Source organism: Crinia signifera, chromosome 19 (assembly GCF_055691185.1).
Source record: "Crinia signifera chromosome 19, ASM5569118v1, whole genome shotgun sequence".
Taxonomy (NCBI): Eukaryota; Metazoa; Chordata; class Amphibia; order Anura; family Myobatrachidae; genus Crinia; species Crinia signifera.
Genome location: NC_139226.1, coordinates 103389117 through 103409699, shown reverse-complemented (window position 1 = coordinate 103409699; position 20583 = coordinate 103389117). Strand labels below are relative to the sequence as shown.

At 44.9% G+C, this 20583-nt stretch overlaps 1 protein-coding gene across 1 annotated transcript in view; it reads left to right on the top strand.

The window, feature by feature from the left end:
- OAF (out at first homolog) overlaps positions 1-20583 on the top strand; it is a 33885-nt gene that overhangs the window by 9228 nt on the left and 4074 nt on the right. The window contains exon 3 of the mRNA XM_083163063.1: positions 18122-18256. Within this exon, the coding sequence (XP_083019189.1) occupies positions 18122-18256 (135 nt within the window). The remainder of the gene's footprint in view (positions 1-18121; positions 18257-20583) is intronic.

Genomic DNA, 20583 nt, shown 5'->3' with positions numbered 1-20583 from the left:
ACACCAGAAAATGCAAGGACTTTTCTGGTGTGAAAGGGGCCAACCCGGGAATGCTCTGGCATGATCCCTGGGCCATATTCCCAGGTGGGTCCCTGCATTTTCTGGGTGTGAAAGGGGTATTAGTAAATTAGTTAGGTGTACATCACACAGTAAGTAACCTTATGCTTTCTAGTATTACATTATTCGTCTTTATTAGTTGATTGTTATCCAGCAAAACCAGTTCCTTACTGGGTGTCTTCATGATCTAACCGTACATTTCCTTTGCTTAAACCAAGTGTTTCAATTAATTTCTGCCAATAATACCGGAATCGTTTTGCACGCTGTACCCCCCCCCCCCCCCCTCCCCCCCCCAAACACACATTCACAGCATCCACGCTGGATATTTGTCCTGCGATCGGGTTCCTGGGCTGTATACACGGCACCTGCCTAGTCCAGTTTTCATTCTTTTGTGTTCTTGTTTATTCAGTTGAACAAACCCAAACTTTTGTCTGCGTTTTCTGCTTCTAGTACCCAGGCTTTGGTGCTAACAAAGGGACAGGACAAGTCATTGCAGAGGTTTTTAAAATCTTGCAGAGCGCGACTAGCAGACCTTTTATATACAACGTTCAGAAATATATTACTGCTTCCCATAATGTCTACTTGACAGTGTAATAATGTACCGTTGTAGTACAAAGTGCTCTACATTATACCTCCATCAGCTGATCCATTTATGGCCTTCTATCTATATCCCCACTTCATCAGCACTGAGTATTCTATTGCTGTGCTGCCTGTGTGTCCTAATCTATTTTGAATTTTTAACATTTTGCAAATCATTAGAACAGTTTAGCTGGGGGGCGGAGCTTGGCGCAGCGTGGAGTGGCAGCACGCTGTGTCGGCTCCTGCAATAAATCCTTATATATATCCTGAAGACCCCGTGCTCCTTACCTACAACGTTGCCCGCCTGTGCACTATAAGACAGTGCACCTTACAAGCCGCGATTTGTCTACCCGCGGATCCGTGCTTGCGCCCGGGAGCCCCGACGGAACCTGCGGCTCTGCTGCGCCCTGAAATATTGCCCGTGGCCATCTTGGTGGTGTGGAGCGGAGACGGGCTGCACCCGACTGCTGCTCCCCTGCCCTGACGCATATCCAAGACTTGAGGCGGTGACTACACATCAGCTGCCGATCCTAAGGACCCGCGCTAGCGGCACTTGCTTGAACCCTTGTTTAACGCCACTACTATCTGATACTGCTGCTGCCGTGGGAGAGGGGGAACCGCAGACTTGCTGATCAAGCTGCCTGAGGCGGACCTGGAACATTGCTGTGGCTTAATCCTGTCTTCAGTGTGTGGGGGTGAGGTGTGCCGGCGATCCCGCCGAATTTATAGCGGTGTATGCGGGAAGTGGTCTCAGAGGGGACTCACTGCTGCAGTCCGCACGGGGGGAGCTGACACCATCTTGCTACACGCACACTTTTGTAGTGTTCGCTGGGGGCTGCTTTCACAGTGATCTGGTGGTCTCTATATTACTATTCATATTTCTATATTACTTCACATCACTACTGTTGATCTCCTGAGTGCTCACTTGCTCTGGCAGTGCAGGTGAGGAAACGGCCAGTCTGGAATCCTCGAGTTCCTAACTGTATCTCATAATCTGCAATATATGTATATATTTTTTCGGTCTCTATTGCCAAGTGAGTGTTTACTACAAACAAATATGGAAATCTCACTACATCAAATCCTGCACGCTGTCAATGCCTCTGCAAACAGGTTTTTCAGCAAGATCGTGGATGTACAGAGAGAGATTTTCTCTCCTACCTGCGCCGAGGTGAGCTGTGCTGAGATGTCTGAGGACTATACACCTGAGTGCTGTTTTGTTGTAGGCCCTATGGTTCTCATGCCTTTAAATTTCCTGGATCTGTACCCTCAAGGAAATAGATGTATGCTCGAATTTGAGATGTCCTGGTATATTTTGCCTAAATGCTTTGCGAATGGTGAGGCACATCTGAGATTGCTTTATTTCTATCTACTGACGACTGCACGACTATGGGACCTTGTGCCTAAGTATTTTGGTCATTATCCTGAATGTTCTTACGATCTTAGAGAGGAGTTTGTTGACATTTCTCCCTTATTCTATGGACTTGAGGACTGGCCGGATTAATGATTCATACTGTACTGTTTTTTGAGATGTCCCTTTCACCCTTCATATCCTCTTTTTTTTCAACTACCGATATCTGCACATTACTGATGTTGCTTTATTTACATATATCCTGTTTGTACTTTTGTATAGATATTTCCATTTCTAAAATGTAATCCTGTATCATATATTCTGTATGACAAGCGCACTGTTATTGAGTATTATGGTGGGAGAGCTGGATCTTGATTTACGTATAGGGTCTGTGTCCTGTCCATTGCCCCTGACATATCCTTGCCACAATATCCTGGAACTGGGGGAGGGGGGGGGGTGGTTGTTTATTTAGATTAGCATAGTTTAGTAAGGGGGTATTACAGTTAAAGGGATCCAAGTACGCCTTAGTTGGGGGTCAGTTGTACAGGGTGGGGGGTTATATGGGAGGTTTGCTTTGGGTTTTTTGGGTGTTTCTTTACTAGCATTAGCGGGTTTACCCTCGCCATTTAGAAATTTTAAATAACTTTAGCCTTTTTTTTAGGTTGGATAGTGGGTTAATTTATTTTGGGCAGTAGTGCTTTTGACTGGTGACTCTTCTGCAACGCATTCTGATGGTGCTTAACATTTCAGTTCTATGATTTTATAATTGTATCCCCCTCCGCTTTGCTGTTCACGGGATCCCGGATGGCGCCTCGTGTACTCTCCTTAGACTGGGGGGGGGTCGATATTTGCCTTATATATCCTTACATCTAAGTGCATGATTATATGTATATTTTCTTGTATACATTCAATGGCGGTTAGCCTATAGTTCCTGTACGCATCACATGTAGCACTTCTGCCTGTGTTGTTTTTTTGTTTTTTTCTTCTATGCAAAATCAATAAAAATGACTCGATTTAAAAAAAAAAAAAGAACAGTTTAGCTATTACATGGAGTAGTCTTTATTGGAGATGTGGTTCCTATGGGTGCCGGACGGGATCCCGACAGTCATTAACCCGACGTCGGGATCCCGACTGTTAAAGCACCGGCGGCCGGGTTCCCGACGGCCGGCGGCTATTTTCCCTCGTGGGGGTCCACGACCCCCCGTGCCCGCAAGGGGCTTCGTTGCGCTGGCCACGCTGTCTGAGACCGGGCAGTCGGGATAATTACTGTCTGGATCCCGGCTGTCGGTGAAACATACCACACCCGTTCCTATAGCCCAATGCTATTGTCAGGCCAGCTTAGTGTCCTTCCCCTAATAGTGCATTACACTCCACTTATCCATACGTGATATGTCTGGGGTTAATTGCCGCTTGTTATGTTCATCAAGATAAGCAATTGCTCTGGAATTGTATCTAGTTAGTTTGTCCGCATTCATTTTTTTTTATGGACTTCAGACATGGGGACAGATAAACAAAGCCTTGAAGCGTGATACATTGTCACCCCACCCCCATATCAGCTCATGACTTTCATTTTTCAAACCTGTCTGCTTCATGGCAGTTAGGGGCTGTGCTGGGTGTAATTGCATTTTTGTCGTGAGCTAGTAAAATGTTAAAATCACTGCAAAGGGGCAAATGCAGATATAACAGCAAGTCTGATGGTGGAACGTATTCCGCGTGTGTCTGCTCGGCGTGAATACAGGCAATGTGGAGTCGTGTGCAAAAGGAATACATCTCCACTTTCTCACACTCACAGGTGTCTAGTTGGAAGATCAATGGTGAAAAGGTCGACATCAGGTAGCTGACAGTCAAAATAAAGGTTGACACATGTCTTTTTCATGGCTAGGAAGGTGGTTAACCTGTGAGGGGCGGTTTAGGCACTAGGGCGAGGGGGTTAGGCACTATGGGGGAGTGTTAGGGTTATTGTGTTGCATCTGTAAAAACCCATGCAGTTCCTCTTCCATGCCTCACTCTCTGCTGTGGTGCTTCTAGCACAGTGAGGTTTGCATATCAGTGCAGAAATACAGACCACACTGTGCTATAAGCACCTCAGCAGAGAGTGACACCCCAGGCAGGCAAGAGTAACTACACAGGTTTTGGAAGATGCAGGGAGATGGAATGAACACTATATTATGATAGTAGGTTACCAGAATCAACATACATATTACTGAGAAACAATACATTGATCATTGTTAAAGTCTTGGGGTAAATGTTCTACGTCATAGCGTTGTGACTATATATATATATTAAAAGATCCTTTTCTCAGCACTATTCCAACAATTCTCTATAGGAATAGATGTTCAGTGTTGTTGGTTTGCTTCCCAAGCCAAGAGAACTGGGTACATAGAACTGTTACTAATACGTGCCCACTGTCCTGTCCATAGTGTTGCTTTAAGCTGGCTGTCTGGAATGTATAGTGAAGTGAACCATGTAAAATCCCAGCCTGGGATATATTCATGGTCTGGAAAGTAACAAATGCCTTCAGGTTATGTTATACAGACATCCCTAGACACTGGATGGGGTGCCGCATACTGTACAATGCTGCAAGCAGGACACGTTATCTTTAAGGAATTAGTTTTGGCAGAGGGTAGGGGAGTGGGGACGGAAGGGGGAGATCCATACTGATTCCTGTTTGCGCAGTATTCGGGAAAGACTGTTTTATGCCTTTGTGCTCTTCTATATTTCATGACGTTTCCTTGTTACTGCCAAGACTACTGTAAAAGCCTTTTGAAAGGGCTCCTTTTGGACATATACCCTTAAACGGGGAAATGGTCATTGGGTCACCAGCATGTTAGTCGACACCATTAGATCGCTGTGCATTTATGTCGACGTGCATTTATGTCGACATGACTGTAGATCGATGTGGGTTATTGGGTCGACACAAGCATTAGGTCGACATGGGGTAGGTAGACAGTCAAAATGTCAACATGGGGTTTTTCCCTTTTTTTTTTTTTTAAAGCCGACACGTGCCGACTGTCGATCCAACATGCTGGTGACCTAATGACCCAAACCCCTTAAACGTACAGTGCTTGGCCTGTGGCCGTGGATATTATATTAGTTCGATCTCTTGATACAGTACGTGGCCCTTTACAGGCTGGAGACTTGGGGAGATCCTGGACCCAGCTACCTGCAGTGTTTTGACCCGTGTGCATCAATATGTCCGCAACTCTTGCCGTGCCTGAGAATGTCACATATAGGAACTCATTATTGCCTAACACTGAGTGTTTTCTTAACGAACGTAGATGACAAATGGAAAGAAGGAAATGCCCTTCAAGTTCCAGAGGACGTAGGTCATTCCCAAGGCTAAGCTAATATTCACAATGTCACATGACTCTCCTGGGCGTGACTTACGCCTAATCCATTATGTCTGGGTATAACAATCAGTGCAACAGTTCTTTATAACCCAAAACAGATAAGAAAGAAGGTAGTCTTCCAGGAACTGAAAGTAAAATTGCAGTTGAGTCATCAACAATCAGTGTACAGCAGGCCTGGCCAAGCTATGGCCCTCCAGCTGTTGTTAAACTACAAGTCCCATCATGCCTTGCCACAGTTGTGCTATTAGGGAATAATAAAACTATGGCAAGGCATTCTGGGATGTGTAGTTTCACAAGAGCTGGAGGGCCACAGTTTGACCATGCCTGGATGTTGTTTCTAAGTGATCAAGGTGGCACTGAGACTCCCATGTACCTCATGTTAACATCCGGTAACCTACTATTTGGTGATCTATGAAGTCTTTTTGGATTATATAGTTGACAGTGGAAAATAAGAATCACTATCACATTTGTATCTTGCATCCTTTTTTTTTTTCTTTCAAAAAATCTTCTCGGCCAAATATGAAGCAGCTTGGTGAATGAGAGACCATAGTATTTTACTACAAAAATTAGGAGTAATTCATCCTTGGTTTCTGCCTAGGTGACGACGGCTTAAGTAGATCTGCCATTTATGCAGCTGTTCCGTGAGAATGAAATGCCACCATAAACATTGGTTATGTTTTCAAAATAGAACGCTCTTTTGTTACAAAATAAAAAGTTCACACATTGCGGCAGGGACGGCGTGTTACGTATACACTGTAGCTGTATTTGATGTCGCACTACTTTTGTGTTTATTCATTTCATGTCTTCATGGAGCTTAACGTGTTTGCCTATATTGTGGAATGTTTGCTTGGGTCTCCCTTATTTGATGTTGAATAGGATCACTTTGAAGCACATTCGGAGTACCGGCCGCAGTTTTGGGAATACCGGGCTTTGATAAGCAGACAGACGTTGGGAAACTTGGGTTCTTTTTATTGTACTGTTTAAAAAGAGGCTTTCCTAATAGAGTAAACAGCCTGTGACTGTAATCCCAGGTGTGTTCCTCCACGTCTGGTAAAATGAATTAGAGCATGGCTTCTTGTCTAGAAAGCGTGCATCAGCTTTTCTACTTCCCTTTTATATATAATATAATCCTGTTGGTATTCATTGTAGCACATTTCTGATCTGTATGTCTGTGTTGAAGTACAGACGAGACTGTGCTAGAAGCCACAAAACAGAGAGCAGAATCTCAGACAGGGAACAGGACCTGATGCAGGTTGCTAGAATGAACATTAACCATGTGCTGTCTTTTAATCTTAAGGTGGTGGCCAAAGCAATGGAAGTTCTAGATAGATGTATAATAAGCATATTGTAAGTAAGGATAGCCGCACTTGTGCCCTGGTTGACTACAGTTGTGGCTGGTATAGTGATCAAGAGACTTCAATGACTTTCGAAGAGAAGAGATTTGGTTTGGCAGAAGCATTTGTGGCCAAGATGGCTCAACTAGCGAATGGAGCAACAGTTTCTAATGTGACATCACTGGCGCTCAAGCAGAGGGTAAAATGTCAAAGGTTGGTTTAAAGAGGGAGTACCTTTTAAGTATTTGGGGATAAGTACTACTGGGGAATTGTGGAAAACCTTGTTTTCGGAGTTTACTGCATTTCTGGTATGTTCCAATCCTATGACGTCTTGCCTAAGTTGTGGAGGGTAAAACCGGGATTCTTTCCACATTGGTGCTTCCTTGTGCCATGTCCTTTTGCGCATGCACAGAAAAGCTCCCTGAGCTGAAACCAGGAAGTGCAGGGATCAGTGGCCATCACAAAGGGCAGTTGTCCTTTGTGATGCCTATCGCATCTGTTAGTACATATACAAAGTAGTATCAATGCGGTAAATGGTGGCATGTACCACAAAGACTGGGTACATCCCATCCCATCCGCAATGTATATCAGAATGTGGACATGTTCTGTATTTCAAAATTCAGAATGTTGATATGGACATAAGGTAAAATGACATGGCCAATAAGTTGGAATGTTATATGTTGACACTTTGATTGTCATTATGCTGCCCATACACTTATGCGATCGGATTCGATGTGACAATGAAGTGTGATGTCCATCGAATTCAATCGCATCTTGTGGTGCAAAAAAGTGCCACCTTTCAGCACCCAATGTCACATTCCATCTTGAGATGGCACATTGGGGGTGGACAGAGGGCGGCGGAGTAGCATAACACTAGCGTACGGTGGGGGTCAGCAGTGTTAGCAGAATTGTTTAAAACACTGGGCAGCACTTTGGCTCAGCCAATCAGAGGGCTGCCCAGTGTTTTCGACAATTCTGCCACCACCTGTAAGCGCTATGCTACTCCGCTGCACTCTCCCACGCCGCCAGAGGTCCCTCCATCCACCAAACCCAACGCCACCTAAAGCGTTCCCTCCGACTCCAATCGTGGATTGCATTTGAGCAATCGCATGTGGTTTCAATAGATTTTATGTGCAGAACATAAGATCTATCGACGCAACATTTGACGGCTTGCCCGCGCAATGGTCCCTTAAAAATGCATACAATCATTCCATTTATTGGCCAGATGGAAACCAAATGATTGCATGCAATATCTCACAAGTGAATGGGCATTGCTAAAATAAGCAAAAAATTGGATGTTTGCATTTTTTAGTCACTGCAAAATTTATGAAAGTTGATTTCTTACCTGTCAACTTAATGTCACAATATTCAGAACCAGGTGACATCTTTAAAGAATACTCGGTACTTGTGTATTTTGGCGGCGCCCATCGCATACCATAAGGCATACGATGGTATGCGATGCGATATCGTACAATTTTTAAATTGTATATGGCATACAATACGATGCGATTAAACATCATGGGTAGCACCTAATGGGGGCTTACAATGTTAATTGCACACCCCCCCCCCCCCCCCACTATAAACGTGAACCCGAAGCGTGGCGAGCGGCGGCGGTACGCGTCCTCCGACCTCTTCATACCCCCACTATCCACGTCGGCGTGGAGTTGAGAATATAAAGTGTGGCGAGCCACCGACCCCGAAGCGTGGCGAGCGCAGCGGATACCTGTGAAGCCCGCGAGGGGACTCCGATACCTGTGAAGGTATCCGCGTCCCCTCGCGGGGCTCACCACGCTTCGGGCTCGGTGGCTCGCTGCGCTCACCACACTTTCTATTCTCAACTCCACGCCGACGTGGATAGTGGGGGTATGAAAAGGTCGGAGGACACGTACCGCCGCCCCTCGCGGGCTCGCTGCGCTCGCCACGCTTCGGGTTCACGCTTATAGTGGGGGGGTGGCGTGGGGGTGCATTTAACATTGTAAGCACCCATTACGGTGCTTATGCTTATACAATCTTTCATCGTATAGGGGCCAAAAATCGCATCGGGTGCATGGCATGCGATGCGATTAAAACATTGCACGATGGAAATCGGGGGCGCCGCTATAATACACAAGTACCGAATACTCTGCTTGTACAGATGGGTGGGATGTAGTCTGTCGGAGGTATGATTGCATTCCCCTCATGTGACCCTTTCCATAGCTTGTCAGCATTACACAACCGCATCTATAGATATAGATCTTTTCACATCATTCCCCAAGAGGGATTAAATAGAATCCTTCCCAGTACCCTAAGGCTCGTGCATGCACTGCCCGAAGGCTTAGCATATGCAGCGGGCCCCACCGTCATGTAACCACTTTTTATAGGAACACCCGTCCTTTTAAATTTGTAATTGCAAATCGTCATGTGAATGTCGTTTTTAAATTCCGCTATGCATGTGGTAAGTGAGGAGATGTCGCATTCTAAATGCAGTTCTTGGTACACTCCTTTCCCCTGTGCTGGTTCCCATCAGTGATGGTTTTCTGGTACTGACATTATGTAATACAGATCCCTGCAGATGTGCCTATGAAGCAATCTCCTATGTATCTACCGTGTGTGACCTGCACTATCTTGTTCCCAAAGGGAATGTAATGTTTCCTCATCAGTACATCGCGATCTGGAGGGTTAACTCACCTTTAGTACATCCTTCTGTTTCCATATGTTAATATGCGAACATGCTTTCAGTCAGGCATGGCCAAACCATGGCCCTCCAGCTGTTGTGAAACTACAAGGCCCATCATGCCTTGCCACAGTTTTGCTATTCGGGAATGCTAAAGTTATGGCAAGGCATGCTGGGATGTGTAGTTTCACAACAGCTGGAGGGCTACAGTTTGCCCATGCCTGCTTTAAGTGCTTTCAGTGATGGGAGTACCATGACCACAAGGGCAATGCATAGGGTTTAAGTAAAGCCCCGTACACACGAGGCAATTTATTTTATTTATTTTTAATTACCATTTCCTATCGTAGTCCACATAGACTGTAAAATGTACTGAGCGCAGAAGTAGCAGAGCAATGGGGCACTGTACACTAACACAGGTGCTTCAAGATAAACATTGTGCGACGTCAGCCGCCCACCCCATCGACATGCCTGCGTTCGCAGAGGTACGCCCACCGTTATTGTGGGCACGCTTACTGTGTTGTTGTTTTTTTTTGGGGGGGGGGGGGGCACGCGTCTGGCCCCTTGCCAGCCGCGCCTGGAGCAAATTCCCCAGGGAGTGTGATACTCGCCGGAGGTGTCCGTTCTGGATGTTTGCGCATATTCGCTCATGCTCAGACCCCTAAAATACAAATTTGGGGAAGCGAATTCTGCCCGATACGAGCGCGTCTGAATCCGGCCCTGACTTTGTTTCCAGCATTTTCATGAACAGCTGCTGGAAGTATTTCCACCACTTCCTGCAGCGCAGAGAAATACAGGAACACCAGGCAACATTGCTGTAACCGCAGTAGCGTAACGGCAGCGCTGACTGGTTGTATGCCAGGTTCTGGTTTAGTGATTGGTGCAGGGATGTCATCTGAACTCCTTTTAGGCAGCGCAAGAACAGATCTGTAGCAAACCGCGTTTAATCCTTGTATTCCGCGTATCAGCCAATCAGCCCCTAACTGTCATTGTTCAAGCTCAGCCTGTGACTAGACAGTTCGGAGCCGATTGGCTTATACGTTCTCACCAGTTCCTTCACGAGCCTTAATAAATTTTTAATGTCAGCGATTATCCTCTGTGGGCCCTGCTGCAGAGCGGACAGGAGACTTTGCTAGCAAGGGCCTCGCCGCATGCCCCCAAATCACCCCTAGCGTCACATATACACATATGCGCACGGTTAAGTGCGTACCTGGGTTTGGAAGAATGGATCTGATAATATAGGCACTGTACTGTTCTTTATTGCCTTTAGAGCTTTTTAGGTGGTTATGAAAGTTGTGAGTGGATCTGTAATGTATCAGAGTGGGTGGACTGGTGATGCGGCACATTCGGTCATTACGATGTGGCAGGAACTCTCCCTAGCTGATCATTCTGGTGACTCAGATTGAGCTTTGCCTGATAAGCTGACGTGGTTCCCCCTCTACGCTTCCCCCTTCGCTCCATCTTCCCTTTGTGTGCACAGTGTTGGTTTCTGTTTCTTTGCTTTTCTCTCTCTCCACCCACACGGCAATTCTATTCCTGTTATTCATACTTCTGCAGAATTTCCACAGCGCTCTCCAGTGATCTCATCCTGCTGTATTTCCCATCTAGCTGGTAGACTCATCAGAGCATTTGGTCTTCTGCTTATGCTGGCCGATCGCCCTCTACTCCTACATGGAGGTCACCGATAAAACACAGGCAGAAAATGTATTAAAAAAAAAAAAAAAGTGACTTTCTATGTCAGGCAAACAAAGCTTCCTGAGGACAATGGGGGCTGAGCCCTGACGTGAAACTATTGTTCTGTAACAAAATTCAGAAGTGAATATACTGTGACCATCGATGACAACCATCAATTGTGCGCGTACTGATGGCCGTAACTAATTCAGACTGCATAGCATTCTCTAATGGACAAAACCATGAGCGATGCTGGTGGGGCAGATGTAACATGTGCAGAGAGATTTGGGTGAGTTGAGTTGATAGCTACAGTATATTGCATGGTAAATATAAAGCAGTCAGTATTTACCCAGCACAGAAATAAAATAACTCACTCTAAATCTAATTTTCTGCACATGTTACATCTGCCCCATCTGCAATGCAGCATTTTGTCCATTAGAGAAAACGTGTGCTTCGCAATCCAGTCTGAATTAGGCCCTTTTTAGTCCAAAAATTGGTCTGTTATCGTGATTTTAGTCTAATGGTCATTATCAGGCTGTCCAATTATTATTATTTTTGTTTTGTGCTGAGAAATTCACCATTTTCGGGCAATAACACATGGGATCTGGTATAAGCGCTCGCCCCATGTGTTGTTGTGGCTCTGAAGACTTCTTTTTCGCGGATTAGGCTTCAGTCACCTGGGGCACCCAGAGCATAATCCCCAAAAAGTGACGGATATCAGTGTTAATTGGATAGCTTCGAGCAAATCCATGAGCAGTGGTAAATTTACCGCATCTAATTGGATACCGCCCTTATTCTACCAAGGCTCCACACACCCTCCGAAATATCAGATGTACTCATATTCAACAGGGTTAAAAACAAAAAATAACTTTTAATTTTTTTTATTTTATTTTTTTTACCAGGTTTAAACTATTTCGTATTGGTTTGTTTAATCCAGGTGTTGTTTTTTTTTTTCATTCATGTGTTTTAAAGGGAAAATAATTGAATAATGTAATCAGAAACCTTGTTCACCCATATGTTACTGCTCTCTCTCATTAATAATGTTCTTAATCTTTGATTTAATTTATTTCACATCTTTCAAATCAATTTTTTATATCATTATTCCTATTACTTCTGAATATATGTATATTGACTGAACATATTAATACATACAAAGTACACTCTGATAAAACAGAATAGAACAAGTTAATGTTAAGCATTAGTCCTACTGTATTCGTTACTCATTCCAATTACCGTATATACTCCAGTATAAGTCGATCTGAATATAAGCCGAGGCACCTAATTTTACAACAAAAAACTGGGGAAACTTATTGACTCAAGTGGGACCCTCACTGGAGTATAAGCCGAGGGGGGCTTTTTCAGCATAAAAAATGTTCTGAAAAAGTAGGCTTATACGCGAGTATATATGGTAATTAAATCTGAACAGTAATACAAAACAGAAATTGTGAAAACACTTTCCAGAGAAACACACAATGAGTTAAGCATTAGCGCTGCGTATGTCACTGGCATTAAACAATTTGAACAGGTTTTTTTAAGTCACAGCATAAAATAAGTGTTTTAAAAAAAAAGGTTTAAACCTTGATATTAAGCAACTTTCCACTTGTCTACTCCTCCCAACATCTTCATTGAACCCGACTAACTGCTGTATATGAAGGATCTCAAACTTCTTCTCATTCCACATGGTGTCAGGCAGTGGCAGTGTTTACCTATGGGCTGCAGCCCCCCCAAGTTAAATCCCCCACTGTTCTCTGCCTAAGTGTGTGACTGCACTGGCTTCACTGTGACTAGCCTCTACATGGGCAGCTGAGTGGCAGCCCATAAAAACCAGGTTCCGTGCATGCGCAGTAAGAGGACAGTACTGCGCATGCGTCGGACTCTGGACCCTGAATATGCCTCTAGGGGATGCTACAAAAACAGCCCATAGAGGCTGGAGGCGTGCGCAGTACTGAAGAAGCTACTGCACATATGCTGGCCTGCGGCGGGGACCGGGAACACTGGCGGGGATTGGGGGTCCCTTAATTGATGAGACTCAACATGAAGAGGTCTTCTTCCCTAAGTACTATCCACTTTCTTATCAGACTTTCATGTCCCCTAACAAATCAGTCAGTTGCTTTAACCTTGTATATTAAACTACTATTTTGTTCTAGTGTGTAAGCTTATAAGCAGGGCTGCCGACATATGTATCAAGAGTAACATAGGGCAGTGGCGTAACAATAGAGGGTGCAGGGGATGCAGTTGCTATGGGGCCCGGCGGGTTGGGGGGCCCAAAGCCAAGCTAGCAATCCCCTGCACCCTCTTTAAATTAGCGCTGTTGTCCCGTGCCCCCAGTGACTGTCCTTTCCGCACAGAAATAGAATGAAGGCAGCGTAACTGAAACGCAGCGCTGGTGGAGGCGGTCCAGCTACTACTGCCTAGTGACAAGCCAGACAGCGCGAAATACAAGAGTGTGCTGTGCTGTCTGACCTGTCCTGCTTCCGGGGCTGATGACAGAGACCCGGCGCATAGTGTGTGTGTGCGCAGCGGTGTGAAAAACCAGAAGTGTGCTCTCACTGCTCTGGAGTCCTGAGATGCGGGAACCCGGCCATGCGGTGCAGAGACCCAGTGGTAGCCTGGCACTGGTGAGTGGAACCCAGTGCTGCCGAGGTACAGTGCCACCTTTCCTTTTGGAGGGGGAGGTTAGGGGGGGATTTGGGGAGGGAGGTACAAGGATGCACACTGCGCCGTCTATACTGGGGGGGGGGGGCTCTCCTGCTCTCTCTACCCCGGCCACTGCTCCTTCTCTCGACCCAATCTCCCACTCCACTCTCACCTCTTTATCCCCCTCTCTTTATCTCTCTCTCTGCCCATAGACTTTATCCTCTCTTCTCCCCACTTCTTTCCCCATGCTCCCCCTCTCACTCTTTCTTCCCTCTCTGACAGACTCCATCCCCCTTCTTTACCTGTGCTCTCATACCCCCACCACACACCCTCTCTATAGCCCTATCTCTCCCCAATACCCTCTCCGATGGTCTCACCCCCACCCCTCTACCTGGCACAGTCTCACACTCTCTCCTGGATGCCCATTCTATCTTTAGCCCCGTTTGACCCTCTCTTCCTCTCCCTCTGTCTCTCGCTGACCCTCTCTCTTTCTCTCACTGATATTCTCTCATTCTCTCCCCCATCTCCCATTCTCTCTCCCCCCATCTCCCGCTAACACTCTCACTCCTACTCGCCTCCTCCCTTTCCCTCTTGCTCTTCTCTCTTTCCCTCTCATTCTCTCTCTCCCCCTCATTTTCCATAACGCCCTCTCCCCCTTTCTTTCTCCCCTACACCCACTGTCTCTTAGTCTATCACTATTTCTCCCCCCCCCCCCCCCACACCCCCACAATGGGCATTGTAGTGACAATTGGGGGAGGGGGGCCCTTCCAACATTTTGCTATGGGGCCCATATCCTTCTTGTTACGCCCCTGACATAGGGGAGTATTTTGGTTCACTCTTTCTGACAAATTCCTTCTTAGATGGACAAAACCATGTGCACTGCAGGTGGGGCAGATGTAACTTGTGCATTAAAATTTTAACCCTTTGATTGCCATGTGAATTTGTCATAATAGGTGTGAAAATTGCCAAGCAAACATTGTTATCCGTCATAATGACCTGTAGTGTTACCTTATACAGGAAATATAATCCTTTTTAATACACAACATTTTTTTTATTTGAATTGATATGACAAATGTGAGAGACGCTGGCATTTTGCACATTCCTCACAGAGATTGGCACTCAAAGGGTTAATTTCCAGGGGAAATTCCATGTTTCTAATACTTCTTACATCTTCGCCTCAATATAGTGACCCAACATATTGACTACAAACCCTTCAAACGTGTTAAAGGTAATAATTGCAACACAGCTACCATGCTTTACCAATATTTCTAATGCCGGCATATTGTGTTTGAAGTTACATTGCGGACCATTATTGTCGGGATCTCCTACCGATCCCAGGCCTCCTAACTAGTCTGTTCATTCTGGGTCATGGTTTATTTGTGTGTTTGACCCAATTGTAAACCGCTACAGCTGTGCGATAACTTGACGTGAAATAAATAAATATAGTCCTATGCAACAGTGCCCCCTAGCTGTCCGTGTAGATTGTAGTTGTTGTTTTTGTTTTTTTCCATGCTATTGCTTTTCAGGTAAATCGTTCTGCAGAATCAACATTTTCATTAATGACTTCAACACGGTATCCACATAAATCACTAAAAGCTCTCTCTTGTATTCCACTTCTATCTCTCCTGCCCTCTTACTTTATTATAAGTTACTAATATATTGCAGGTCTGGAAATCCTGGGCTTACTTTTTGTCTTTTTGTTTTATATTAAATCTATGTCGCCAATTGCATTCAAAAACTGGAAACCCCAATGCAGACAGAAGAGAATATAAATACTGTATATCAAAGCTGTCAGAGAAAATATCGACCAATCAGACACTAGCTTGTTTTTCAAACACCGGCTGCAACATAACCGTTAGTACTTTGTCACTCTGCAATCATTGCTAAATCTCCACAAAGATTGCCAAAAGATTAACCCGAGGGTGATCGTGATAAACGTCCATCCAATCTGCTCCTAACTAACATGCTATAGACTATGTTTGAAAAATGACAGTCAGGAGCTGATTGGCTGGACATTTATAACTAATTTTTTTAAGATTTGAAACATCTGCCCCAAAGTTTATGAAGATTTCTGCAGCAACAGTCGTCGTGCCCAGCTAAGCTGCAGATGGCCAAACTCAAATTTGGGTGTGGATTAGATAGACCAGGCTTGGGCAACTGGTGGCCCCCAAGCTGCTGTGAAACTACAAGTCCCAGCATACCTTGCCACAGTTCTGCTTTTAGGGAGTCCTCAAACTGTGGCACGGCATGCTGGGACTTGTAGTTTCACAACAGCGGGAGAGCCACAGGTTGCCTACACCTGAGATACAGGCCCTTATTCAGATCTGATTGCAGTACAAATTTGTTCTCAAAATGGGCAAAATCATGTTTACTGCAGGTGGGGCAGATGTAATATGTATAGAGAGAGTTAGATTTGTGTGAGTTATTTTGTTTCTGTGCAGGGTAAATACTGGCTGCATTATTTTTACACTGAAATTTAGATTTCAGTTTCAACACACCCCACCCAAATGTAACTCTCTCTGCACATGTTACATCTGCCCCACCTGTAGTGCCCATGGTTTTGCCCATTTTGAGAACAAATTTGTACTGCGATCAGATCTGAATAAAGGGCCACAGTGTCTAGAACAGTCAATAGGTCAACAGGGTCAAAATGTCAGCATGAAATGGTCAACCTAAGTTTTTCACTTTTTTTTTTGTGTTTGTGTAATGCATACCCTTGTATGGAGCGCTTCGCTCGCCACACTTCGGGTCCGGGCACCTCGTTACACTGGGCACACTATTATTGTGTCCCGCTATGTCAACTGTTGGGGGACAGTGAAGTGCACTACTGTGGCAGTTATCTTGGGGACAGTGAAGAGAAAGCCCATAGGGTCCAAGCTCCAGAATATATTGTATTCCTGGGCTTGGTACATATCGGAATGTGGAAATTACTCCAAAAATTGCATTTTCTGAGTGTAGGATGCATTTTCTGCTTGAGTACATACTGAGTACAGCGTTAGGGACAGAATCGTGGCGGTGAGAGGAAGTAATGAATTGGGTGTTCATTTGTGTACAGAATTGATGGCTGTATGCTCCAGAGGGAAGACCCCTAGACTGAGGCTGTCATTATCTTAATGTCTTTTTGGTCTTTAACTAGAGGGAGCTGTGTAATCTATTGCCTGACGTGATCCTTTTCTTGCTGCATTGTGCGCTAAATGCTGGATGGTGTCCAAGAATGAATGTTTTTAAACGCATTGTATTTTGGAGGGGAAGGGCTTGTAATGGAGCCGTCTATTTTGTTTAGAGGTTAATGGATATTCACTGTGCATTCCTGAAATGTCAGCCCCAAGCATGTGCACCCCTTGTGATTATCTGGCTGCACAAGCTGGGAACCCAGCTCAGGAGAAAACATTAATTTCCCAGATCTGTTGTCTGAAGGACATTAGCGCAGCATCTGTGAGAGATGACCTTCATAACGGGACATACTGTAGATGGAGTGACTTATGGCAGTGTGGTGGTGTCCTACAGTGTTTGCTGAAAAAGTTAATGATCTCCAGACATCACTTGTTACTGGAATGTTCTGCTGAATGCTGCGCAGCCTTTTCAGCCTGGATGGACCATATGGAGACCCTTTTTTTCATGCCGTGTGAGAGGATGCAGTTTTATATAATATGTCCATGTGTAGATAGATATTTATGCGAGTCCTCATTCACTTATCTATATGGTGCAATTCCCGTTCTGTGTTCCTCCGTTTTTTGGCTAAGTATATATACAGGGACTAATTCATACTTGGTCACAAAGCGGCTATTGTACGCTCATACCCCTTTCACAACGCAATGCCGGGTTGGACATCCTGGGTCTGACCCAGCTGTGACCTGGGTCCAGCACTTTCACATTAAACCCGGGTCACCCATTATAGAAAAGGCACCCTTTTTTTAACCCAAGTTGGTTGACCCGGGTTATTAGGATTGGTGCTTTCACATGGCATCTGAGCCGCAGAGCGCACACAGCCAGTAAATATCGGAAATGTCATCCAGGACCTATTCAATACGGGACTCACCGCTGCAGATTCGGCATTACCGGAAACAGCCGCCAAATTGTCAACTGGTCGGCTGGTTACGCAACAACCTGCAGTTCCCATGTCTTTTTCGACTTTCACATTGGAACTGACATTGAATAGGATGAATGTAAATTCAACTTATTCTTGTCGATGGATGATTATTTCCGACAATTGGAAATATCGGTCAGCATTGAATACCCCCTTTGTGTCCTATTGGGATGAAAGTATTATAATATTATTATTAACTTATTATTAATGATCATGATTAGTAGTATTTAGTAATTATGTTATTGTTAATAGTATTAGTTGTTTTATAAATTAATAATAGGTGTGATTGAGCATTGAAACCTTCAGTAGACCCAAAGGATAGAGCATTTGTGTTGGCTATTGCCAGCGTGCCCGCTGTACATTATTCATCTTAATAATCACCTCTGACTGTTCTCCGTTCCATTACAGGGTGTGAAGATTTTCCGGATCCTGATCTTAGGAGAACTGGAGAGAGGACAAAGCCAGTTTCAAGCGCTGTGTTTTATTACGCAGCTGCAGAACAATGAGGTCATCCCCAGCGAGTCTATGGCCAAGCTGCGGCAGGTGAGGATACTCTCATTATATAAATGAGGAGGGTCGCGCACTCGTCTGTAAGGGTTCGCATTCATTTATAATATAAAATAGTTTCATTATTAATACTTTTACACTGGTCACAATCCAAAGGCTTAATGCATGTCTTTCCAAATCATCAGTTTTAACGACTATTCTGTATTGTATGGATGGCATTCAGAAATAGTATTACTTTGAGGTAGAGGATTTGGAACAGTTTGTTGCTATTATGTTGAAGAGCAAAAAAGTATAAATGGTGTGAAATAAACAGAACTTGTGTGGCTTATTATGAGCCTGAGGGTGTGTGAGTGCTCATTTTCCCGCTCTTGGGATAGAATGTTCACGTTTACTGAGTGACCGAGTGCTATTACATTACTTGGCCTGCAGCTGTTTACAAGGGTGGGATTTTACAGGGGGATAAAATCAAAATTTCAGCAATTATGATGTTGACATGGAACATAAACTGAATCCTCCCACCCTGCAGCGTAACTCTAACCTCCCCTGGTGCCTGAGCCTAGTGTCCTACATGGTTCGGCTGTGGGAGGAGAGGGTTCTATTGTGCTCTGAGGAGAGTGTTGGTTAGGCACTAAGGGAAAGTGAGTGTATGGGAGAGGCCATCTTAAGTACATTGTAGACCCTGGACAATGGAAGACCATGCATTTGGGGCCCCTCCACATCGTTTCACTGGAAAAAATGTAAGCAAAAACAAACAAATATTAACACGTGGTTCCATACCATCTCTCCACTTGCTTCCATACAGTGAATGGCTGTCCGCACTCTGATTGGTGGATAGCTACAGACATCTACCAATGAACATGCTGACAGACCTTCACTGTCTGGCTGCATGCTGGGAAGCAGGAAGAGAATATACTGTTTGTGTCACAATCATAGTGACCAGGCTGCATTCTCAGCTGCCTCCCAAGAAGCTCATTAGGCAGATCCCCCACAACCCAATCTGCCCCAGCTTGAAGGCCACTAGAATTAGTACGTTAAGATGGCCCTGAGGTTAGACTCTAGGGCAGTGGTTCCCACACTGCATGCTTAGGCTTATCGGGCACCTCGGGTTGGTGGTCCAGTTCCAATAAGTATATAATAAATACTTTAGTTTATAATAAAGTTTTGGATGAGCTATTGGTGATTCAGTCTGGTGTAAGCAGCAGTGCTCTGGTGACGGTGTCTGCAACCATGACCAGTCTTGACACATGAAACGTGACCATGAATGGGTTTTATATATTTCTATATTTATTTTTTTTCTCTTTAACTCAATAGATTTGAAATCTTTGTTTTGACATTTTAAAATCCCCCCCAAAAAGAGGTACAGAACAGCAGTAGGCACATTCTGTTATAACCTGCAATAGACTAAGGAAATGATCTGGCTTTCCCTTGGCTAAGCCAACTTTCCAATAAGGAGACATTCTTCAGATAACAGAACTACAGGCATTTCCTGCCAGAGATGTTTGTTGTTATGGTGGTCGCAAGCGGGGATCGGTAGCAAGTAGACATTTTAGGTTCAAGGAAGCTTTTCTTCTGCCATAACATTGTGGACCTAATCTGATTTATAGCATCCACTGCTTTGTTGGGTGGTTAATTTAGGAATCATGTCATTATTTGAGATCATGTATTTTTTGGGGGGAAAAACGGGATCAACATTTAAGCATATTGTAACATGAATTTTTTTTTATTTTTTTTTTATTTTAAACCTGTCATTCGGGATGGTCAGTGGGTGTGGTGGAATCTTGACCGTAATCCACCACACCTGTCATCTGTTTACCCATTTGGTGAATGCTATATGAGCGACAAGTGCCTAAATAAAAGGGTACCATATCCCTACTTACCATATCAACCTACTTTCAATGCAAAGAAAGTGGCGGCTCCCAAACTAACCCCTTTTTGAACTTAAGGGGTATATACACCTGCAGGCAAGTTTGACTGTGGGCCCTTATTCTGATTGAGTCAGATGGCTGCGTGTTCAGTCGGACGGCCGATGTTTTGTGTGCGCGCATGTGCAGAGGCGTTTCTGCGCATGTGCGAATGCCGCGCACGTCCGACTACGGTGTGAAAGCTCGCCCATATCGCTACTTTCACACAGAGAAATGTCCGAGTGGTCTGGGGCACTCGGAGCTAACTGACCGCTCGGTCCATCATTCGAGGGGCGTCGACCATCGGAGGATGGGGGAGGTACCCACAGATGGGGGAGTTGTTCACATGAAACATCCACTCGCGGTCCGTTTGCTCAGCGTCCTACCGCATTTGGACGGTGTGAGCGATCCTTACGGTAGGTGGGGCTGAGAACATTCGGTGGCCGTCCGAAAATACGCATC